Raw genomic sequence first — 18,655 nt, forward strand, 5'->3', positions numbered from 1 at the left:
CTTGGTGATTCCCTTCTACTTTTGACTGTGACTCACTCTCTCTCTCTCTCTCTCTCTCTCTCTCTCTCTCTCTCTCTCTCTCTCTCTCTCTCTCTCTCAGGGTAACTCATGAATTCTTTTTTGGCTGGTGCAGCATAAGCCTGAGGCTTCCTTGAACCATATAGCTAATAATAATAGCCACTATCTAGTGATGTCAAAGCCATTCAACTCTATTCTAAGAAGAGCAGCCCCCCACCTGCCATGGGGAGTCAAAATTAGTGTCAGTAACCAGTGGTGAGCTATAGTGGGCTCGCGAGAGCCCATTGTTATTTTTTTGAAAAGTTGCGAGCCCATTGTTGAATCGATTATTTATTTTACAAACAAATTTAATTATTGAGTATCCAGAGCCGTAACTACAGTGGGGCGAGGGGGGGTCCCATCCCCAGCATTTTAATGTCACAATCAACCAGTTATGTTTTTATAATTGCTTCATTTTTGAGTTAATTACAGTCGGACCTCTGTTTAACACACTTCTTCATAGTGAATTTTTTTTTGAATTCACTCTTGGTTTCTATGGAAACATTTAAAATAATTTCCGTAGAATGAACGGATTACGACAGACAATTTTGTGGTCTGGCCTTTATATAATTAGGAAGTGTGAATTAAGGGTGAAAGGGATTACTGTTCCACAACATCACTGGTGTCCGTAAAACCTATGCAGCCACATTCCAAGAAGTCTCACTAGTTAATATGCTTTCCATAGCCAGTCAGAGGATTAAGAAGATTCCCAACATGGATAATAGCCTCTGGTCAACCTGTGTTGTGGTTCCCTTTATTCCGACAAGAAGTCATATAGTGACAAATGGGCCTGGAGTACTGGGGTCCATTGTTTAATAATTTTTTCAAATAGATATTTACAGTATACCCAGTATAAAATAAAAATATAAGTACAAATAATTCAGTAGCTTTCGGAACTCGTGTCCCTTTATCAACTGACAAATTTGAATACATTACAAGCAAAGTGTGGCACGTTACTCATTCGTCATTGTTGTAGCACGGACGTGTGCTGCCTTGCGCCAGTGATCATCCATCAATAAAACGGTTGTCTCCATGATGGGATGTATATGCATGCCTTTCTGGCGATTTAATGCCTTAGGGTTGTTTATTATGTTTAGTGACTCTAGCCATAGGCGGTGGCGAAAGTGTCGCGCGTGGTCCACTATCTCAAAGTCGCGCTTGTGGTCAAGATCGTGGTTGGTAGCCCAAAAATGTTCTGCAAGCGCGGACTGGTCAGTTTCGGCAAGCCGGATTGCTCTGTCGTGTTCCGTGAGGCGATCCTGGAGACGTCTCGATGTCTCACCTACGTAGCAACTGTTACAGGCCCTACAGGTGATACGGTACACTACATTGCTGCGTAAGACAGGTGTGACAGGGGTCTTCACACTGGAGACAAGTGAACGTAGGTTCCTACCTGGTAATTGCACACATTTGATGTTGTAACTTCTCAGGATCTTCGAGATACGTCCTGACACTCCTGGATAGTACGGAATGTAGGCGGATGATATGCCGACTTGCTTCGGAGGTCTTGGGTTGGAAGTAAGTTCTTGTGCCTGTAACAAGCATCTGTTTAGTACATGGGATGGATAACCGCATCTGGTTAGGTCCGCCTTCACACGGGAGATCTCGTTACGTCTAATTGTGTCGGTGCTGGAATGGCTCCAGGCCCTGGAGAACAGGGTACGGGCAGTGCTATTGAGATGGCTTGGAGCGTGGCCGGACCCGTAGTTGGTGAATTGACCGCACCACATGGGTTTGCGGTATACTGAGGTCTCTAGATGTGGGCCTACGCGATGCACTAGTACGTCCAGAAACGGGAGCGAACCGTCCACCTCTGATTCTACGGTAAACTTGATGAAATTGGATAGAGAGTTGAGGTATTCTAGTAGTACCGTTTCAGAACCACGTGGTATTATGGTAAAAATATCGTCGACGTATCTACACCACGTTGTAATAGGTGTAGGTGGGTTCTGGTGTATCTGCTTCTCCAGATCTTCCATGGCGATGTTAGCTACTACAGAACTGACAGGGGCACCCATAGCAGTGCCATGTACTTGTTTGTAGAGTGAGTCTTCAAAGGTGAAGATGCTGCTAGAGAGGCATAGGTTGAGGGCGGTACAGATGTCATCAGTGGATAGTGACGTCCTGGATTGGAGGCTTAAGTCGCTCTCAAGGAGCCTTCTGGCGCAGTGCACGGCCTGTTGGACGGGAATCGAGGTGAATAAAGAAACCACGTCAAATGATGTCATGACAGAATTATCAGGGATTGAAATGTCCTTAATGATGTTAATGAATTCACTGCTGTTTTTAACGGTGTGAGATGTATTACCTATAAGAGGCGAGAGGAGGCTCGCGATGTGTTTGAACAGTTCATACGTTGGGGCACTGCAGCAAGACACTATAGGTCTGAGAGGAATACCCGGTTTATGGATCTTTGGTAATCCGTAGAATTGCGGTAGTTGGCAGCCAGTAGCACGTAGAAGATGGTGAGTCGCGGTCGGGATCTTCTTATCTTTAAGCCATGCGTGGACAAGTTTATTAACATTTGCTTCCAGACGTTTCAAGACTTAACGGGAGGATCAGGTAGAGGTTCATATACGTTAGGATCGTGCTACTGGCTACCAACTGGCTACTGGCTACGTGCTACTGGCTGCCAACTACCGCAATTCTACGGATTACCAAAGATCCATAAACCGGGTATTCCTCTCAGACCTATAGTGTCTTGCTGCAGTGCCCCAACGTATGAACTGTCTAAACACATCGCGAGCCTCCTCTCGCCTCTTATAGGTAATGCATCTCACACCGTTAAAAACAGCAGTGAATTCATTAACATCATTAAGGACATTTCAATCCCTGATAACTCTGTCATGACATCATTTGACGTGGTTTCTTTATTCACCTCGATTCCCGTCCAACAGGCCGTGCACTGCGCCAGAAGGCTCCTTGAGAGCGACTTAAGCCTCCAATCCAGGACGTCACTATCCACTGATGACATCTGTACCGCCCTCAACCTATGCCTCTCTAGCAGCATCTTCACCTTTGAAGACTCACTCTACAAACAAGTACATGGCACTGCTATGGGTGCCCCTGTCAGTTCCGTAGTAGCTAACATCGCCATGGAAGATCTGGAGAAGCAGATACACCAGAACCCACCTACACCTATTACAACGTGGTGTAGATACGTCGACGATATTTTTACCATAATACCACGTGGTTCTGAAACGGTACTACTAGAATACCTCAACTCTCTATCCAATTTCATCAAGTTTACCGTAGAATCAGAGGTGGACGGTTCGCTCCCGTTTCTGGACGTACTAGTGCATCGCGTAGGCCCACATCTAGAGACCTCAGTATACCGCAAACCCATGTGGTGCGGTCAATTCACCAACTACGGGTCCGGCCACGCTCCAAGCCATCTCAATAGCACTGCCCGCACCCTGTTCTCCAGGGCCTGGAGCCATTCCAGCACCGACACAATTAGACGTAACGAGATCTCCCGTGTGAAGGCGGACCTAACCAGATGCGGTTATCCATCCCATGTACTAAACAGATGCTTGTTACAGGCACAAGAACTTACTTCCAACCCAAGACCTCCGAAGCAAGTCGGCATATCATCCGCCTACATTCCGTACTATCCAGGAGTGTCAGGACGTATCTCGAAGATCCTGAGAAGTTACAACATCAAATGTGTGCAATTACCAGGTAGGAACCTACGTTCACTTGTCTCCAGTGTGAAGACCCCTGTCACACCTGTCTTATGCAGCAATGTAGTGTACCGTATCACCTGTAGGGCCTGTAACAGTGGCTACGTAGGTGAGACATCGAGACGTCTCCAGGATCGCCTCACGGAACACGACAGAGCAATCCGGCTTGCCGAAACTGACCAGTCCGCGCTTGCAGAACATTTTTGGGCTACCAACCACGATCTTGACCACAAGCGCGACTTTGAGATAGTGGACCACGCGTGACACTTTCGCCACCGCCTATGGCTAGAGTCACTAAACATAATAAACAACCCTAAGGCATTAAATCGCCAGAAAGGCATGCGTATACATCCCATCGTGGAGACAACCATTTTATTGATGGATGATCACTGGCGCAAGGCAGCACACGTCCGTGCTACAACAATGACGAATGAGTAACGTGCCACACTTTGCTTGTAATGTATTCAAATTTGTCAGTTGATAAAGGGACACGAGTTCCGAAAGCTACTGAATTTGTACTTATATTTTTATTTTATACTGGGTATACTGTAAATATCTATTTGAAAAAATTATTAAACAATGGACCCGAGTACTCCAGGCCCATTTGTCACTATTCGATCACTTTATGGCCATAATACCTACAACGATTGTGCACAGTTGCAAAAGTGCTTCCTCTCAATAGCTCGCTACAAGCAACATTTACGCTTCGCACACAGATGCAAAAGCAATCGAATTATACCTAAAGGGTTCCGATACAAAGCCCTGTTCCACAACTCTCATATGGATTGGATCGTGCCTGCTTTAACTTCAGCCTACGCACATTAAATTTGTGGATATCCCATCTCCACAGTGAAATCAGGAACGCTGACTACAACAAGTCCAGACTGTTACAACATCTACAAGGTAAGGTCTCGCCTATTGTATTTACAAACCTTATACATACCACTGCCATCGGGCTAGTCAGACCTCGGATACCTACCGTTTACGCCAACAGCGCAAGTTCATAAACTTGAGCATAGAAACTAACTCCTTAAAGACGAACACTCGTTCAGACGACACGACTTCTTTCGTCTTGAATCTAAGTAACAAACAACTGTCCAACGAGCAGCTGAGTGTTTTATCAAACGGTATGAAATTCGCCGTTATACCATCGAAACCTCCCATCACACAGCTCGCTATGGGTATAGAAGCCAGTATTACCAATCTTCCCGAAGAAACTGCCATCGAGATCCGATTGAAGACTGCCGCAGTCCTCCACAACACTCGAAAAACGTGCTCAAACCTCAACCACCGCCAACGTGCCGCCCTGTCATCTATAAGAAAAGACAACTCCATCGTTGTACTTCCTGCGGATAAAGGGCGCCGGACTGTTGTGCTGGACCGATCAACCTACCGAGAGAAAGCCTTGGCCCTATTACTCGATCCTAACGTATATGAACCTCTACCTGATCCTCCCGTTAAAGTCTTGAAACGTCTGGAAGCAAATGTTAATAAACTTGTCCACGCATGGCTTAAAGATAAGAAGATCCATAGAAACTAACTCCTTAAAGACGAACACTCGTTCAGACGACACGACTTCTTTCGTCTTGAATCTAAGTAACAAACAACTGTCCAACGAGCAGCTGAGTGTTTTATCAAACGGTATGAAATTTGCCGTTATACCATCGAAACCTCCCATCACACAGCTCGCTATGGGTATAGAAGCCAGTATTACCAATCTTCCCGAAGAAACTGCCATCGAGATCCGATTGAAGACTGCCGCAGTCCTCCACAACACTCGAAAAACGTGCTCAAACCTCAACCACCGCCAACGTGCCGCCCTGTCATCTATAAGAAAAGACAACTCCATCGTTGTACTTCCTGCGGATAAAGGGCGCCGGACTGTTGTGCTGGACCGATCAACCTACCGAGAGAAAGCCTTGGCCCTATTACTCGATCCTAACGTATATGAACCTCTACCTGATCCTCCCGTTAAAGTCTCGAAACGTCTGGAAGCAAATGTTAATAAACTTGTCCACGCATGGCTTAAAGATAAGAAGATCCCGACCGCGACTCACCATCTTCTACGTGCTACTGGCTGCCAACTACCGCAATTCTACGGATTACAAAAGATCCATAAACCGGGTATTCCTCTCAGACCTATAGTGTCTTGCTGCAGTGCCCCAACGTATGAACTGTCCAAACACATCGCGAGCCTCCTCTCGCCTCTTATAGGTAATACATCTCACACCGTTAAAAACAGCAGTGAATTCATTAACATCATTAAGGACATTTCAATCCCTGATAACTCTGTCATGACATCATTTGACGTGGTTTCTTTATTCACCTCGATTCCCGTCCAACAGGCCGTGCACTGCGCCAGAAGGCTCCTTGAGAGCGACTTAAGCCTCCAATCCAGGACGTCACTATCCACTGATGACATCTGTACCGCCCTCAACCTATGCCTCTCTAGCAGCATCTTCACCTTTGAAGACTCACTCTACAAACAAGTATATGGCACTGCTATGGGTGCCCCTGTCAGTTCCGTAGTAGCTAACATCGCCATGGAAGATCTGGAGAAGCAGATACACCAGAACCCACCTACACCTATTACAACGTGGTGTAGATACGTCGACGATATTTTTACCATAATACCACGTGGTTCTGAAACGGTACTACTAGAATACCTCAACTCTCTATCCAATTTCATCAAGTTTACCGTAGAATCAGAGGTGGACGGTTCGCTCCCGTTTCTGGACGTACTAGTGCATCGCGTAGGCCCACATCTAGAGACCTCAGTATACCGCAAACCCATGTGGTGCGGTCAATTCACCAACTACGGGTCCGGCCACGCTCCAAGCCATCTCAATAGCACTGCCCGCACCCTGTTCTCCAGGGCCTGGAGCCATTCCAGCACCGACACAATTAGACGTAACGAGATCTCCCGTGTGAAGGCGGACCTAACCAGATACGGTTATCCATCCCATGTACTAAACAGATGCTTGTTACAGGCACAAGAACTTACTTCCAACCCAAGACCTCCGAAGCAAGTCGGCATATCATCCGCCTACATTCCGTACTATCCAGGAGTGTCAGGACGTATCTCGAAGATCCTGAGAAGTTACAACATCAAATGTGTGCAATTACCAGGTAGGAACCTACGTTCACTTGTCTCCAGTGTGAAGACCCCTGTCACACCTGTCTTATGCAGCAATGTAGTGTACCGTATCACCTGTAGGGCCTGTAACAGTTGCTACGTAGGTAGACATCGAGACGTCTCCAGGATCGCCTCACGGAACACGACACAGCAATCCGGCTTGCCGAAACTGACCAGTCCGCGCTTGCAGAACATTTTTGGGCTACCAACCACAATCTTGACCACAAGCGCGACTTTGAGATAGTGGACCACGCGCGACACTTTCGCCACCGCCTATGGCTAGAGTCACTAAACATAAGAAACAACTCTAAGGCATTAAATCGCCAGAAAGGCATGCGTATACATCCCATCATGGAGACAACCATTTTATTGATGGATGATCACTGGCGCAAGGCAGCACACGTCCGTGCTACAACAATGACGAATGAGTAACGTGCCACACTTTGCTTGTAATGTATTCAAATTTGTCAGTTGATAAAGGGACACGAGTTCCGATAGCTACTGAATTTGTACTTATATTTTTATTTTATACTGGGTATACTGTAAATATCTATTTGAAAAAAAAAAAAAAATTATTAAAGAAGTCATATATTTTTTGGAGAAGTGAGTGATCCACGCGTTTCAGTAAATTTCTCCGTCTATGGAGAAATATATGGTCACAGCAGCTGAATATCTGAGTGATTCCGATATTTTGCACAGTATTCAAAGAACTAGTGACAGTTGCAACGTCGAGCAGGAAGGGGGATGAGGCAACTAAGATATTAAGTAAACTTTCCGAAGATGAAATGCTGGCAGATTTGGAAACAGCGTCAAGGCTTTCACTGTGAAGAAAATGTTCCAAAATATAATGGCATACAGGAAATAATTTAAAAAAAAAAAAAAAAAAAAAAAAACGGTACCACCAATCTCCAAAAAACCAGTGCGAGTTACGGATGATCGCTAAAGAACTTGATGTGGAAACTATAAAGATCGTGTGTTCGAGTCATGATGGGTAGCCTGTAGCTTACGGACGGCAATTGAGGGAATAATCCCGCTTTGTGCAAATATTTTGAATTAGAAAATTAAATATTCTGGATTATTAAACCGACTTTTCAATCTGGAATTTCTTAATGATTTAGCACTAATGATCAACATCCTGCAGGAGCTCTCTTACCTTTCAGAAGCTTTACAGAATCATTATGGTAAAAGCAGATAAATTAGTTATTCTAACTATCAATGCTATTGTTATCTGAAAAATTCTGAAGGAAATTATAAAGCTAAAATTGAGAGCATGTTGAAGTTGAAAGAATTGAAAGTAAGAACACATTTAAAAAATTACCTCATAACACCTTATTAAGAATAAGTTATTAATGCAACAGAATAATTTTAAATTAAATAAAGAAAATAATGATACTATTGACGATGAGAAATTGAAAGAAATTTTAAACATATACAGTTTGGTGTGACATAAGCATTGGGAGATCAAAATTGAGAGTAGGAGTGTGCTATAGGCCTAATGACTCTGATGAGTATAATAAGAAACTGTACAGAGAAATAGAGTGGGCCAGTAAATCAGAGAGTCTTTATAATGGGGGATTTTAATTTCTCAGATACTGACTGGAATTTGGGTGCTGGTCACTCACACACTAGCAAGGCTTTTGTGGATTTATTGGATCACTGTTTTCTACATCAGCATGTTCGGGAGGCAACTAGAGGGAGTAATACTCTTGATTTGATTATCAGTAGTGATTCTTCATGCATTAAAAATCTGCAGATAAATGAACCACTAGGTGGCAGTGATCGCAGTGTTCTGAAGTGGGAGTTACTCAAAGAGGTAACTACCATTAGGGGTAAAGGGAAGGGGTATTGCTTTCGTAAAGGCGACTACGATGGACTGATACAGTATTTAAATTCTATACAGTGGGATCAACTGATGATGTTACCAACAGCAAATTCAAAATGGGAAGCTTTCAAAGAACTTATCTTGGAAGCTACTAGGCTTTACATACCAACTAAGTAATATTGTTCAAGGTTTAGGCCTAAATGGATGTCAGATGAACTAATGAGGCATATGGCAGAGAAGAAAAATGCATGGGATACATACAAATTATCACGTGACACAGAAGCCTATGATAGATACAAGTTGATCTGTAACCAAGTTACAAAGGAGGTTAGGCAGGCGAAGGCAGATTACAAGAGATCCTTGGCAAGGGATGCGAACAAAAACAGCAAAGAGTTCTTTACTTATGTAAACTCTAGAAGGAAGGGGATGAATCAGATTGGTCCATTTGATATTGATGGGTCAACTGTTGATGACCCTGCTCAGGTAGCTAACAAACTAAATGAATATTTTGCATCAACATTCACACATGAGGAGTTATTCAGCAAGGGGAATGCCAGAGGTGTATTCAACTCTAGCAGTAAGCTAGAGAATCTTGTAATAACTGAAAGTAAAGTGGAGGAGAAATTGTTGAAGATAAACACAAGAAAGGCACCTGGGGTGGATGGGATCTATCCAGTTATATTAAAGGAGGCAGCAAAGGAAGTAAGCAAACCCTTAGCCATAATTGTGAGAGCTTCCTTGGACTCAGGGGAGGTACCCATGGACTGGAGATGTGCAAATGTGACCCCAATTCACAAGGGAGGATCAAAGGCTGACACAAGTAATTATAGACCTGTGAGTTTAACTTCTGTTCCCGGAAAATTAATGGAGGCACTGGTTAAAGAAGCACTGCAGGATCATTTAGACAAGACTTCAGTTATAGCTCAGACACAGCATGGTTTTGTTAAGGGGAAGTCTTGCCTGACCAATTTGATTGGATACTATGATGCAGTCACAAAACAACCGGATGCAGGGAATAACTTTGATATTATATACTTGGATCTTAGAAAGGCTTTTGATACTGTTGCACATGGAAGACTGCTGCACAAATTGGAGCAGTGTGGCATTGGAGGCAAATTGCTGCTATGGATAAAGGGGTGGTTGATGGGGAGAAGACAGAGAGTAGTAATCAATGGACACTGCTCATCGTGGACTAGTACAGTACTGTAAAGTACTACATATGTGAAACAGCAACCCCAGAGCAACGTATCAATATATGTGGGACCTGGGGGTGGTTGTGCAGGCAGATATGAAGTTCTCTGAGCAGTGCAGATGGGCTGCAAGAGTAGCTCATGGTGTATTGTCAATGATATATAGGAATTTTTCTAGCAGGGATAAGGAGGTGATCATTCCCTTGTATAAGGCAATGGTCAGGCCACACCTGGAGTACTGTATACAGGCCTGGAGGCCTCATTTCAAGAAGGATGTAGAGCTGCTGGAACGAGTACAGAGAAGGGCAACAAGATTAGTGAATGGAACAAAGGGGTGCTCTTACGAAGAAAGGCTTACGTTTTGCGAATTACAGTGTCTGGAGACTAGGCACCAGCGAGGTGATCTGATAGTGGTGTATAAAGCCTTGAATGGTTTGAGCATGCTCAATGCTGATGGGATTCTTCCTCTTGCTCAGAATAATCACCTGAGAGGGCATAAATTCAAATTGAGGAAAGACAGATGTAGGATAGTTGTGCGGAAATTTGCCTTTAGCCAGCGGTTGGTTGGTAGGTGGAACAGACTTCCATCCCTTGTCGTGGAAGTTGATAGCCTAAATAAGTTTAAGGCTCAGCTGGACAGGTATTCGAACGAACAGAGGGGTGAAGTGGAAGTGATTATTTTTTTATTTATTTATTTTACGTTATTTTTTTTTTTTTTGGCTGATGCTGCATAAGCTTGCTTTCTTGCATCAAATGCCTCTACTAATGCTAACCTTCTTCCATTGACTAGAAATCCTATCCAGAGTTTTGCTGATGATAGCACTTTGCTTTCCATTTTGAGAAACCTTGCCCTGCTCAATCAACTTCAACTTCTCGAATATCCGCTACCAATTCCTCAAATTTCAGGTAATTTTCAATTCCAGGTAATTTTCCAGTGGGGCAAAGACAACTTAGTTGATTTCAATCCTTCTAAAACTCAGTCTTGTCTTATATTTTGCAAAAAGGATTCTTCTGCTCCTATGCTTATCTTTGGTGACACTCCAATTTCTAGGCAAAATGATATATCTCTTTTGGGGATTACCCTGACTTCTTATCTCTCTCTCTCGGCACAAGCACATTAGAAATATTGCTTCCTCTGCCTCTAAAAAACTTGGTTTTCTCTTTCGCTCTCGATGTTACTTTTCTTCCAAACAGCTGTTCACTTTGTACAAATTACAAACGCGCCCTACCATGGAATATTGTTCCCACATCTGGGGCAGTGCCCCCAAAACCTCTCTCAGGCTTCTAGATTCCATTCAGAAGATGGCAGTTAGGTTAATTAATGACTCCTCTCTAACAGTCCCTCTTCACTTGCTGTCTTATAGATGTACTGTTTCTACTGCACGCCTTTTCTACAGATACTTCCATGGGCACTGTTCTTCAGAACTGGCTTCTATAATTCCTGCTCTCTCTTTCAAAACAGTCCGAACATGTGCCACCACCAGCTAACATCCATTTACTGTCCAATTTCAAACTCATAGCACCAATTTTTCACCTTCCTCGTTTATTCATTCAACTGCTGTTTTCTGGAACAACCTTCCTTTTTACGTATTTCCAGAAAATTACAGTCTACAGAAGTTCAAATCTAATGTCAACAAATATCTTCTTTCATCTTCTCAACCTCCAACCCAAGCACAGTACTATAGGTTCTAATACCTCTTGTGTTTGGAGTTTCCATAAAAAAAATAAAAAAAAAAATCAATCACACAAGTGGGCTTAAAGCCTGGATTAGAAGGGTGAAGGAAAAGGGAAATAAGGGTCTGCCTATGAATTTATATCTGTTGCAAAATCCTATATTATATGGTGTCTATCTGCAAAATGTTTGTAATTTAATATTTTTCTGATTATACAACTAAGAACCATTTTCAATTGTTTTTTCATTATTTAGTACATGCATCTAATAATTTATAATAATTATTAGAAAGGCAAATTTTTGAAAAAAATTATACTTTATACATAAATAAAATAAATTAACATTGCATGGCAAGGTAAAATAAAACAATAGCGTAATTTATAATACATACAAAATTATTAATTTTCTGCGTTTAAATTACGATTTCCATAAGCTTTACATCTGTACATTCCACAACTGGCATATCTGCAAATAACAAGGTTTGGGGACTGTAAGTAAAAGGGACAGTCAAATTCTATGCATGACTGAGTATCAAGACTGAAAAAGGTATGGTTTGCAAAGTTTTCTACAAATATTCAAATCGCAAATGACAGAGCAGCTAAAAGTCACATTGTCTTCTTACCCCTTGCAGAAATGATTACCAAACAACTTCAGTGTTCTTTTATACATTTCAAAATATATAAAGCCATGTTACTGACACCTTTTGTACCTTGTGTGTTTACATGAATGTGTTGGACAAACAATTAGACCACAGAAAAATGGATTGTCAGTGTCTGATCCATGAATATCTTTGAAAAAGGCAGCATAAAAAATAAGCCAAAAATTCAAAGGAAGTCAACCATAGGTCAGCAGTGCAATTGGAGCATAAACTTCTGCTGGACAATGAAAGTATGCATCATACTTTTCAATACGTGTAAAACAGTACTGCAACTGTAAGGTAACCATTTCTACAAGGGATAACAATATATAAACAACAATAACTTCTACTAGGGTCATTGTGGCTATCCTGTATGTTTCTGGTTAAAAATGCTAATAAGAAAAGCATACCCAGAAGAAAAATTGGATGGAGAAAAGGGTGCTCCTGAAGAATGCTGCTGCTGCTGCTGCTGCTGTTGTTGTTGTTGCTGCTGCTGCTGATGCTGGTGTTGCTGTTGTTGGTGATGATGGTGGTGGTGATGGTGGTGGTGGTGATGATGATAAGAAGAATCCTGTTCTTGAGATTCCAAAAGAGATGCAGGAGGTGCTATAGTTGCTCCAGGATTTGGAACTGAAACAATGATAAATTACTTCCTTGCATCATTTCACCTTACTAATACTAATTATATCAATGATTGAGAGAAAATCCGATTTTTTTTTAAAAATTTATTTAGCTTTCAAAATGAGAGCTGCAGTTCTACATACTCACTGTCAGACGCAGCTCTAGAGCAATGGGCTCAGAACCATTACCTAAAAAGTGCTGTTAGTCCATATCACCTAGCATTAATGAGTAGACAAGAAATGCAGCTTGGCCACATTTTGTGCTATTTCTTCTGTACATGTATGTCTCTTTGAGATATGAAACCCACACGTAGCAGATGTGTGAGTGGAGCCACACTTAAGCAGATGGCCAATTTTACAGAAATGATTATATGCCCTGAATTATTTTATTGTGTTACTTTTATTATCATGTTAAGCTTAATAAAGCATATTTTTTCTGCAACTACATACTTGATCAGTAAATCTGAAGTGAAATACACAGTATTTTACTTGCAAATTTGGATAGCAGAAACAATTAAATAGTTGAAGCTAACTGCTAAACTAACAACCTGAAGGATCTGGAATAAGAATATTACTGCTCAATTCCAGGCCATGCAAGTCCATGCAACAACATTTTACCTAACATCACATTAATTAGTATGGCTCTGACCTTTCAGATTTCCTGCTACTAAATCAACCAATCAAAATTGGGAAATGACCAAGCAAGGGAAACAGGGCCTCTAACTTGTTTCATTTAAAAACAACTGGACAGATTTTGAGAAACTGGCCTCATCAAGAAGCAATCACTTCATACAATTAAGAACATTTCTTTTATGTGCATTCACCACACTACCCATTCAATTATCAATCAGCACATGACAAACAGCATCAAGTGCTTTAGCCATGGTATGTGATAGCCTATGCAATATGTATGAAAACAAAAAATAAATAAAATAAAAAATAACAATTGCTGGATTTCTATTTCTCTGATTTTAATAAAGCTTGGGATGGTTTGGCAAATTTTAAAAGTCAGATATAAAATTTCACAAAAATCCAAAAGCTGTGAGTAGAGTTATTGCACGGAGATGAATGATGGACAGACAGATATGATGGAAGAATATGCACTATATGTATATACATGTGAATCCACTTAAAGAAAAAACAAAGGGGGAAAAAATGTTGTATGTGTGATCTTTCAAACAAGCTAACTTGCTGAAGTTTATGTATATTTTTGTATTTCTGTAAGATCTGAATATTTAACAGAGGAATGGCTGTGTATGTCAAAAAAGTGTTAAGGTGACCATTAAATGTAAATAAAAAATTAGCTATCAGAGTGACAACAATGTCACTTTAGTATTCCTCAATTATTGCAATTCCTTTTGATCTGAAACACTGTTTTGTTAAAGAAGTTTGGCCTAAATAAAATAACATGTTTTCATTAAACCTAATGAATGCAATCACTAAAAATATGAATTTAAAATTAGTGGGGTCTTTTGTCCAATTCTGTGCCAGAATTGTACAGAACAACCCCACTAATTCATGCTAGTGTCACTAATTGTGCTTTAGGAGTAGCTCGAAGTGCTGATATCCACTGCTTCATATAACCAATAACACAGAATGCAGGAGTTTTGTTCTCACAGGCGAAAACAAAACATGCCACCATACACAACTCAGGCACCTATAATAAAGAATGCATTAGTATTGGTTTCCAAAATGATGCTATTTAGCAGCATGAGCATTGGCAACAAGTTCTCCTACCCACAGCAACAAATTACACGACGCTCAAAGAAGGGAGGCAAGTTCAAACAAGGACAAATGTACATGCCCCAATAGTGTTTAAAAAAAAAAAAAAAAAAAACTTTTAAATATACATTTTCAATATAAAAAAATGGATTGTTCAGAATCCATTTTTTTTCACATTGATAACAGTTTTTGACACCACCTACATTTATCCAAAAATTGAAAATATAGAGTGATGTCAAAAGCAAACACTTTTGAATTATTTCTTGTCAATAAAAGGTATTAAAAATGCAGCAAATATAATGCAGCAGTATAATGGTAAATGTTGCACCTGCCCATTGTGGATAATCAAGTTTAGAACTTTTGATAAAATATTTTTTCCCCCCCTTTTAGTTGAGGAAAGGTACAGGTGTATAAATTTATTTCATAGTTTGTAGGTTGTAACAATTAGTGATTTCCCTTTAGCTAATTAAAATTAATAGCAATAATATTTTTAATAGTAATTAATGCTACTAAAAGTATTTTAATTGTGAAATACAGTATGTTTTTTTTTCAAGAAGTATACAACTTCTGTAAAGTCATTAAAGCTCACACTTGTCGTTATTGTTATTCGAGAGAGAGAGAGCGAGAGAGAGAGAGAGAGAGAGAGTTTGACTGATGGAATACATTTTATGTGTAAAATGTAAGCACCGGTTAGTGTGATCACTTTTGCAAATTGAATTTTGATTCTAATAACTGAAAATCGACAAATATTATCCACACAGGCTATAAAAATAAAGATATAAAGCACAGATTTACACTTTATTACCAAAAGTTTATTACAAATTAAATTAAATGATATGTGAAAATTGGAAGAATATTATCCACAGGTTGGCAAAATAAAAAAAATTTATACTTATAGATAGATTTTATACTTATTCATAGCTTAATTAATTAAACATAACACTTTGCAATATGATTATAATTAAAAGTAGTCACTTTTCACTACAAAGCCTATTATAGATTTTTCAATATTGTATAACAGTCTACATTCACAACACTTGCACCAGTTTCTTCCAATGCTCTCCTCAGGATGGTTATAGCTTCACAAATTTGCCATTTTGTAACTGGAATTTGTTCAGGTTCATCCTCATTTTCCTCTTCCTTAGTAGAATTATCAGTAACAGACTGGGCAATTTCTTCATCTGTTAAAGCAGTAGTAACCATTTATATCCACACAATCATTTATATCCACACAAACATCATGAACTGTAAATTATGACTAATTTAAAAAATTAGTCATGAACTTTATGACTAATTTTTTAAAAAATCACATTTAACATAAACAAGATAAAATTTTTTATATTTTTCAATGCAAATAGTATGCTTTTTTTTTTTTTTCTTTTATGTTTCTTTCTTCTGTTTTTTGGCACATTCATTTTATAAAGCTGTATTCACATATTGGGCACTGCACTTGTCGATTTTTAGTATTTAATTTTTGTTCCTGTGAACTGCAAGAATCCAGTTTTGCACAAAAATGTCTGGCGAATAGCAACAACACTCGAATTGCCCGTCTTGATAACTGTGGGTATTCTTTAAGTCACTCCAGAAAGAAACAAGCGAAATTTCTTTGAATTTTTTCTTTTAATTCACTATCTTGATGTGATTTCGATTAGGTTTTCGTAATCTAGTGCAGAAAACCAGAATGGATTTTGAACCCAGCAATTCTTTTTTTTTTTCATTCACAAACAGAAAATACTCATTGATGGATGTGTATAAATTGTAAAGATGATCTGCAATGTTGCTGCAAATTTCTTCAAGTTCTCATTCAGATTCATCAAGAAATTACTTGAGGGGTTGGGAAACAATTCAAATTATTTTGTTTACAGCTGAGATCCAAAATTTCAACTTATGTGCAGTGAAAAATTTTTTTTTTGATATGCAATTCTGGATAGTGATGAAAAGTTTTCTTAATCGATCAGATAATCAAAATTTATGATCAAGAAAATATGCCAATAGCTCTTGCTATAATTCAAACATTCTAACAAGAATTTTACCTCACGATAGCTACCTGACTACAGTATGTAAAAGCAGGGCTGTGTAGTCACTAACTATATCTTCAGATATAATTTTAAATAATCATGACTGTAATGGAAGACTTTTTATAAAGTTAATAATCTGCACTGCTTCCTCAAACAAGGTTTTAAGTGAGGCTGAAACATCTTTAGCTACCAGTGCATGCCTGTGGAGAACACAGCGACTTTTGGTACAGTTTTTTGCTGTTGTTGTTATATGTTTTACGGTGCAATGGCAACAGTTTTTTGCGACATTCTTTATTGATATTACAGAACCTGCCACTGTTCCTACCATTGCTTTGCCACCATCACTACACACATAAACACATTTTCACCAACATATTCCATGTGCTATGCGATAGCTTGTCTTGTAAGAAGCCCCTGTTGTGTTTTTGTTGTCTGTTTTAAATTTTTTGTCATGAAGAGTTTAGCTTTGTCATGTAATTTTTCAAGCTTCTGCTTAAAATAAGCAATGTCTTTATATAAAGACATTGCTTTGTATTCCATGTGATTTTTTTCAAAATGTCATTGTAATTTCGCAGGTGTTAAAGAACTATTTGCTAATATTTTGTTGCAAAGTAGACATTGAGCATCTTCATCTCCAATGTTTGTAAATTCGAATGACAAATTAGCATTAGCATTAGTAGAGGCATATAATGCAAGAAAGCAAGCTTATTCAGCATCAGCCAAAAAAAAAAAAACCACAACCACTACTCCCATTTCACCCCTCCATTCGTTCGAAATACCTGTCCAGCTGAGCCTTAAATTTGTTTAGGCTATCAACTTCAACAACAAGTGATGGAAGTCTATTCCACAAACCAACTGCTTGCTGGCTAAAGGCAAAAATGGCTCATGTCACATATGCATGCCTTAGTACAAGAATAAAATTTAATGGAACTGAGTGGTTCTCGCTTTTCTTGGATGTGTCACTTGTTTCCATAAATCCGGAATCAGAAGGCTGCAATTCTTCACAATTGTCTTCTTGATTTACTTGGTATTTTGCATGCTGGTTTCTGTAAGCACAAAACTGTTTGAAGTGCTGTTTGAAGCACTGTTTGTAAAATATTGGTACTGAAGTACCGATATTTTTCTTTAAAGTTCCTTCTTTTAACCAATGATCCATGGTGAATTTAGATGTCATTAAGTTAAATTTTGTATGCAACTGTTGGAACATTTTTGAAAAAGTGAATACGAACTGCAGTCATTGGTAAGTGTTTAACAGGCATATGCTACAAAATCAGATTATTGCATGAGCACATATACCACGTCAATTTACTGATGACTGCAGTACGTGGCATGCAATTGCAATCCCCGTCCCACACTATAGACTGCTCAGTTGCCGCTTACTGTTGCACACACACACAATTGGTATGGAATTGCCAAAAGTTTGTATCTTCTGTAATTTTAACAGTGCCATGTTTACATGTTTATGATTTCAAATTACATACATATAATTCATTTGATTAACATATGAACATGCTGTGATTTCTTAAATTAAAATTATCATAAAAAATATTTAATTCTTTTTGAGAAATATTATTAGAATTTTTTTAAGTCTTGAAATGTTATTCTATTTTTTTTTTTTTTTTTTCCATTTCACAGAACCCCAGGGTTCCACACACACCATATGGGAAAAACTGACTAAACACATAAGTCATCTTTTAACTTAAGTACCACTTAAGTTAACTAGACAAAGGAAATTCATATAGGAATCATATTACCACCAGGCAATTTAATTTGCAGCTTAAAAAATTATCTATTTCATATACCTCTGTGTGGTCTCTCCTCCTCCAGTTCATCTTCATCTTGTATTCTTTCTAACTCTTTTGGTTTTTCACGCCTATCTTTCCTCCACCTAAAGAATGATAATGTTTTTACGTTAAGTTTGACCATTATAAGAATAAATTACTAAAACTGCTTTTTAAAAATCCTTTTTTTTTTCTTTTTAGCAGCAGAAAGAAGCACTACATCAATATTCTGAATTAATAGTGTGGTTCTTACATAATACTGAGGAAACAAGTAACTTTTAAAAATGTACACTATTTTTAATTTTAACTCTTTGCAG

The 18,655-nt window shown here is 39.3% G+C and overlaps 1 protein-coding gene across 4 annotated transcripts in view; it reads right to left on the reverse strand.

The window, feature by feature from the left end:
• The window catches only part of Spf45 (splicing factor 45), a 264,681-nt gene that overhangs the window by 119,874 nt on the left and 126,152 nt on the right, over nt 1-18,655 (reverse strand). For all 4 annotated transcript variants that reach the window (XM_090385005.1, XM_090385002.1, XM_090385006.1 and 1 more), the window contains 2 exons: nt 18,360-18,445; nt 12,608-12,827 (listed from right to left, as the gene is read on the reverse strand). In XM_090385005.1, the coding sequence (XP_090241131.1) occupies nt 12,608-12,827; nt 18,360-18,445 (306 nt within the window). The remainder of the gene's footprint in view (nt 1-12,607; nt 12,828-18,359; nt 18,446-18,655) is intronic.

This window comes from Mastigoproctus giganteus, chromosome 11, assembly GCF_048544385.1.
Source record: "Mastigoproctus giganteus isolate SK-2022 chromosome 11, ASM4854438v1, whole genome shotgun sequence".
In the NCBI taxonomy this organism is placed as follows: domain Eukaryota; kingdom Metazoa; phylum Arthropoda; class Arachnida; order Uropygi; family Thelyphonidae; genus Mastigoproctus; species Mastigoproctus giganteus.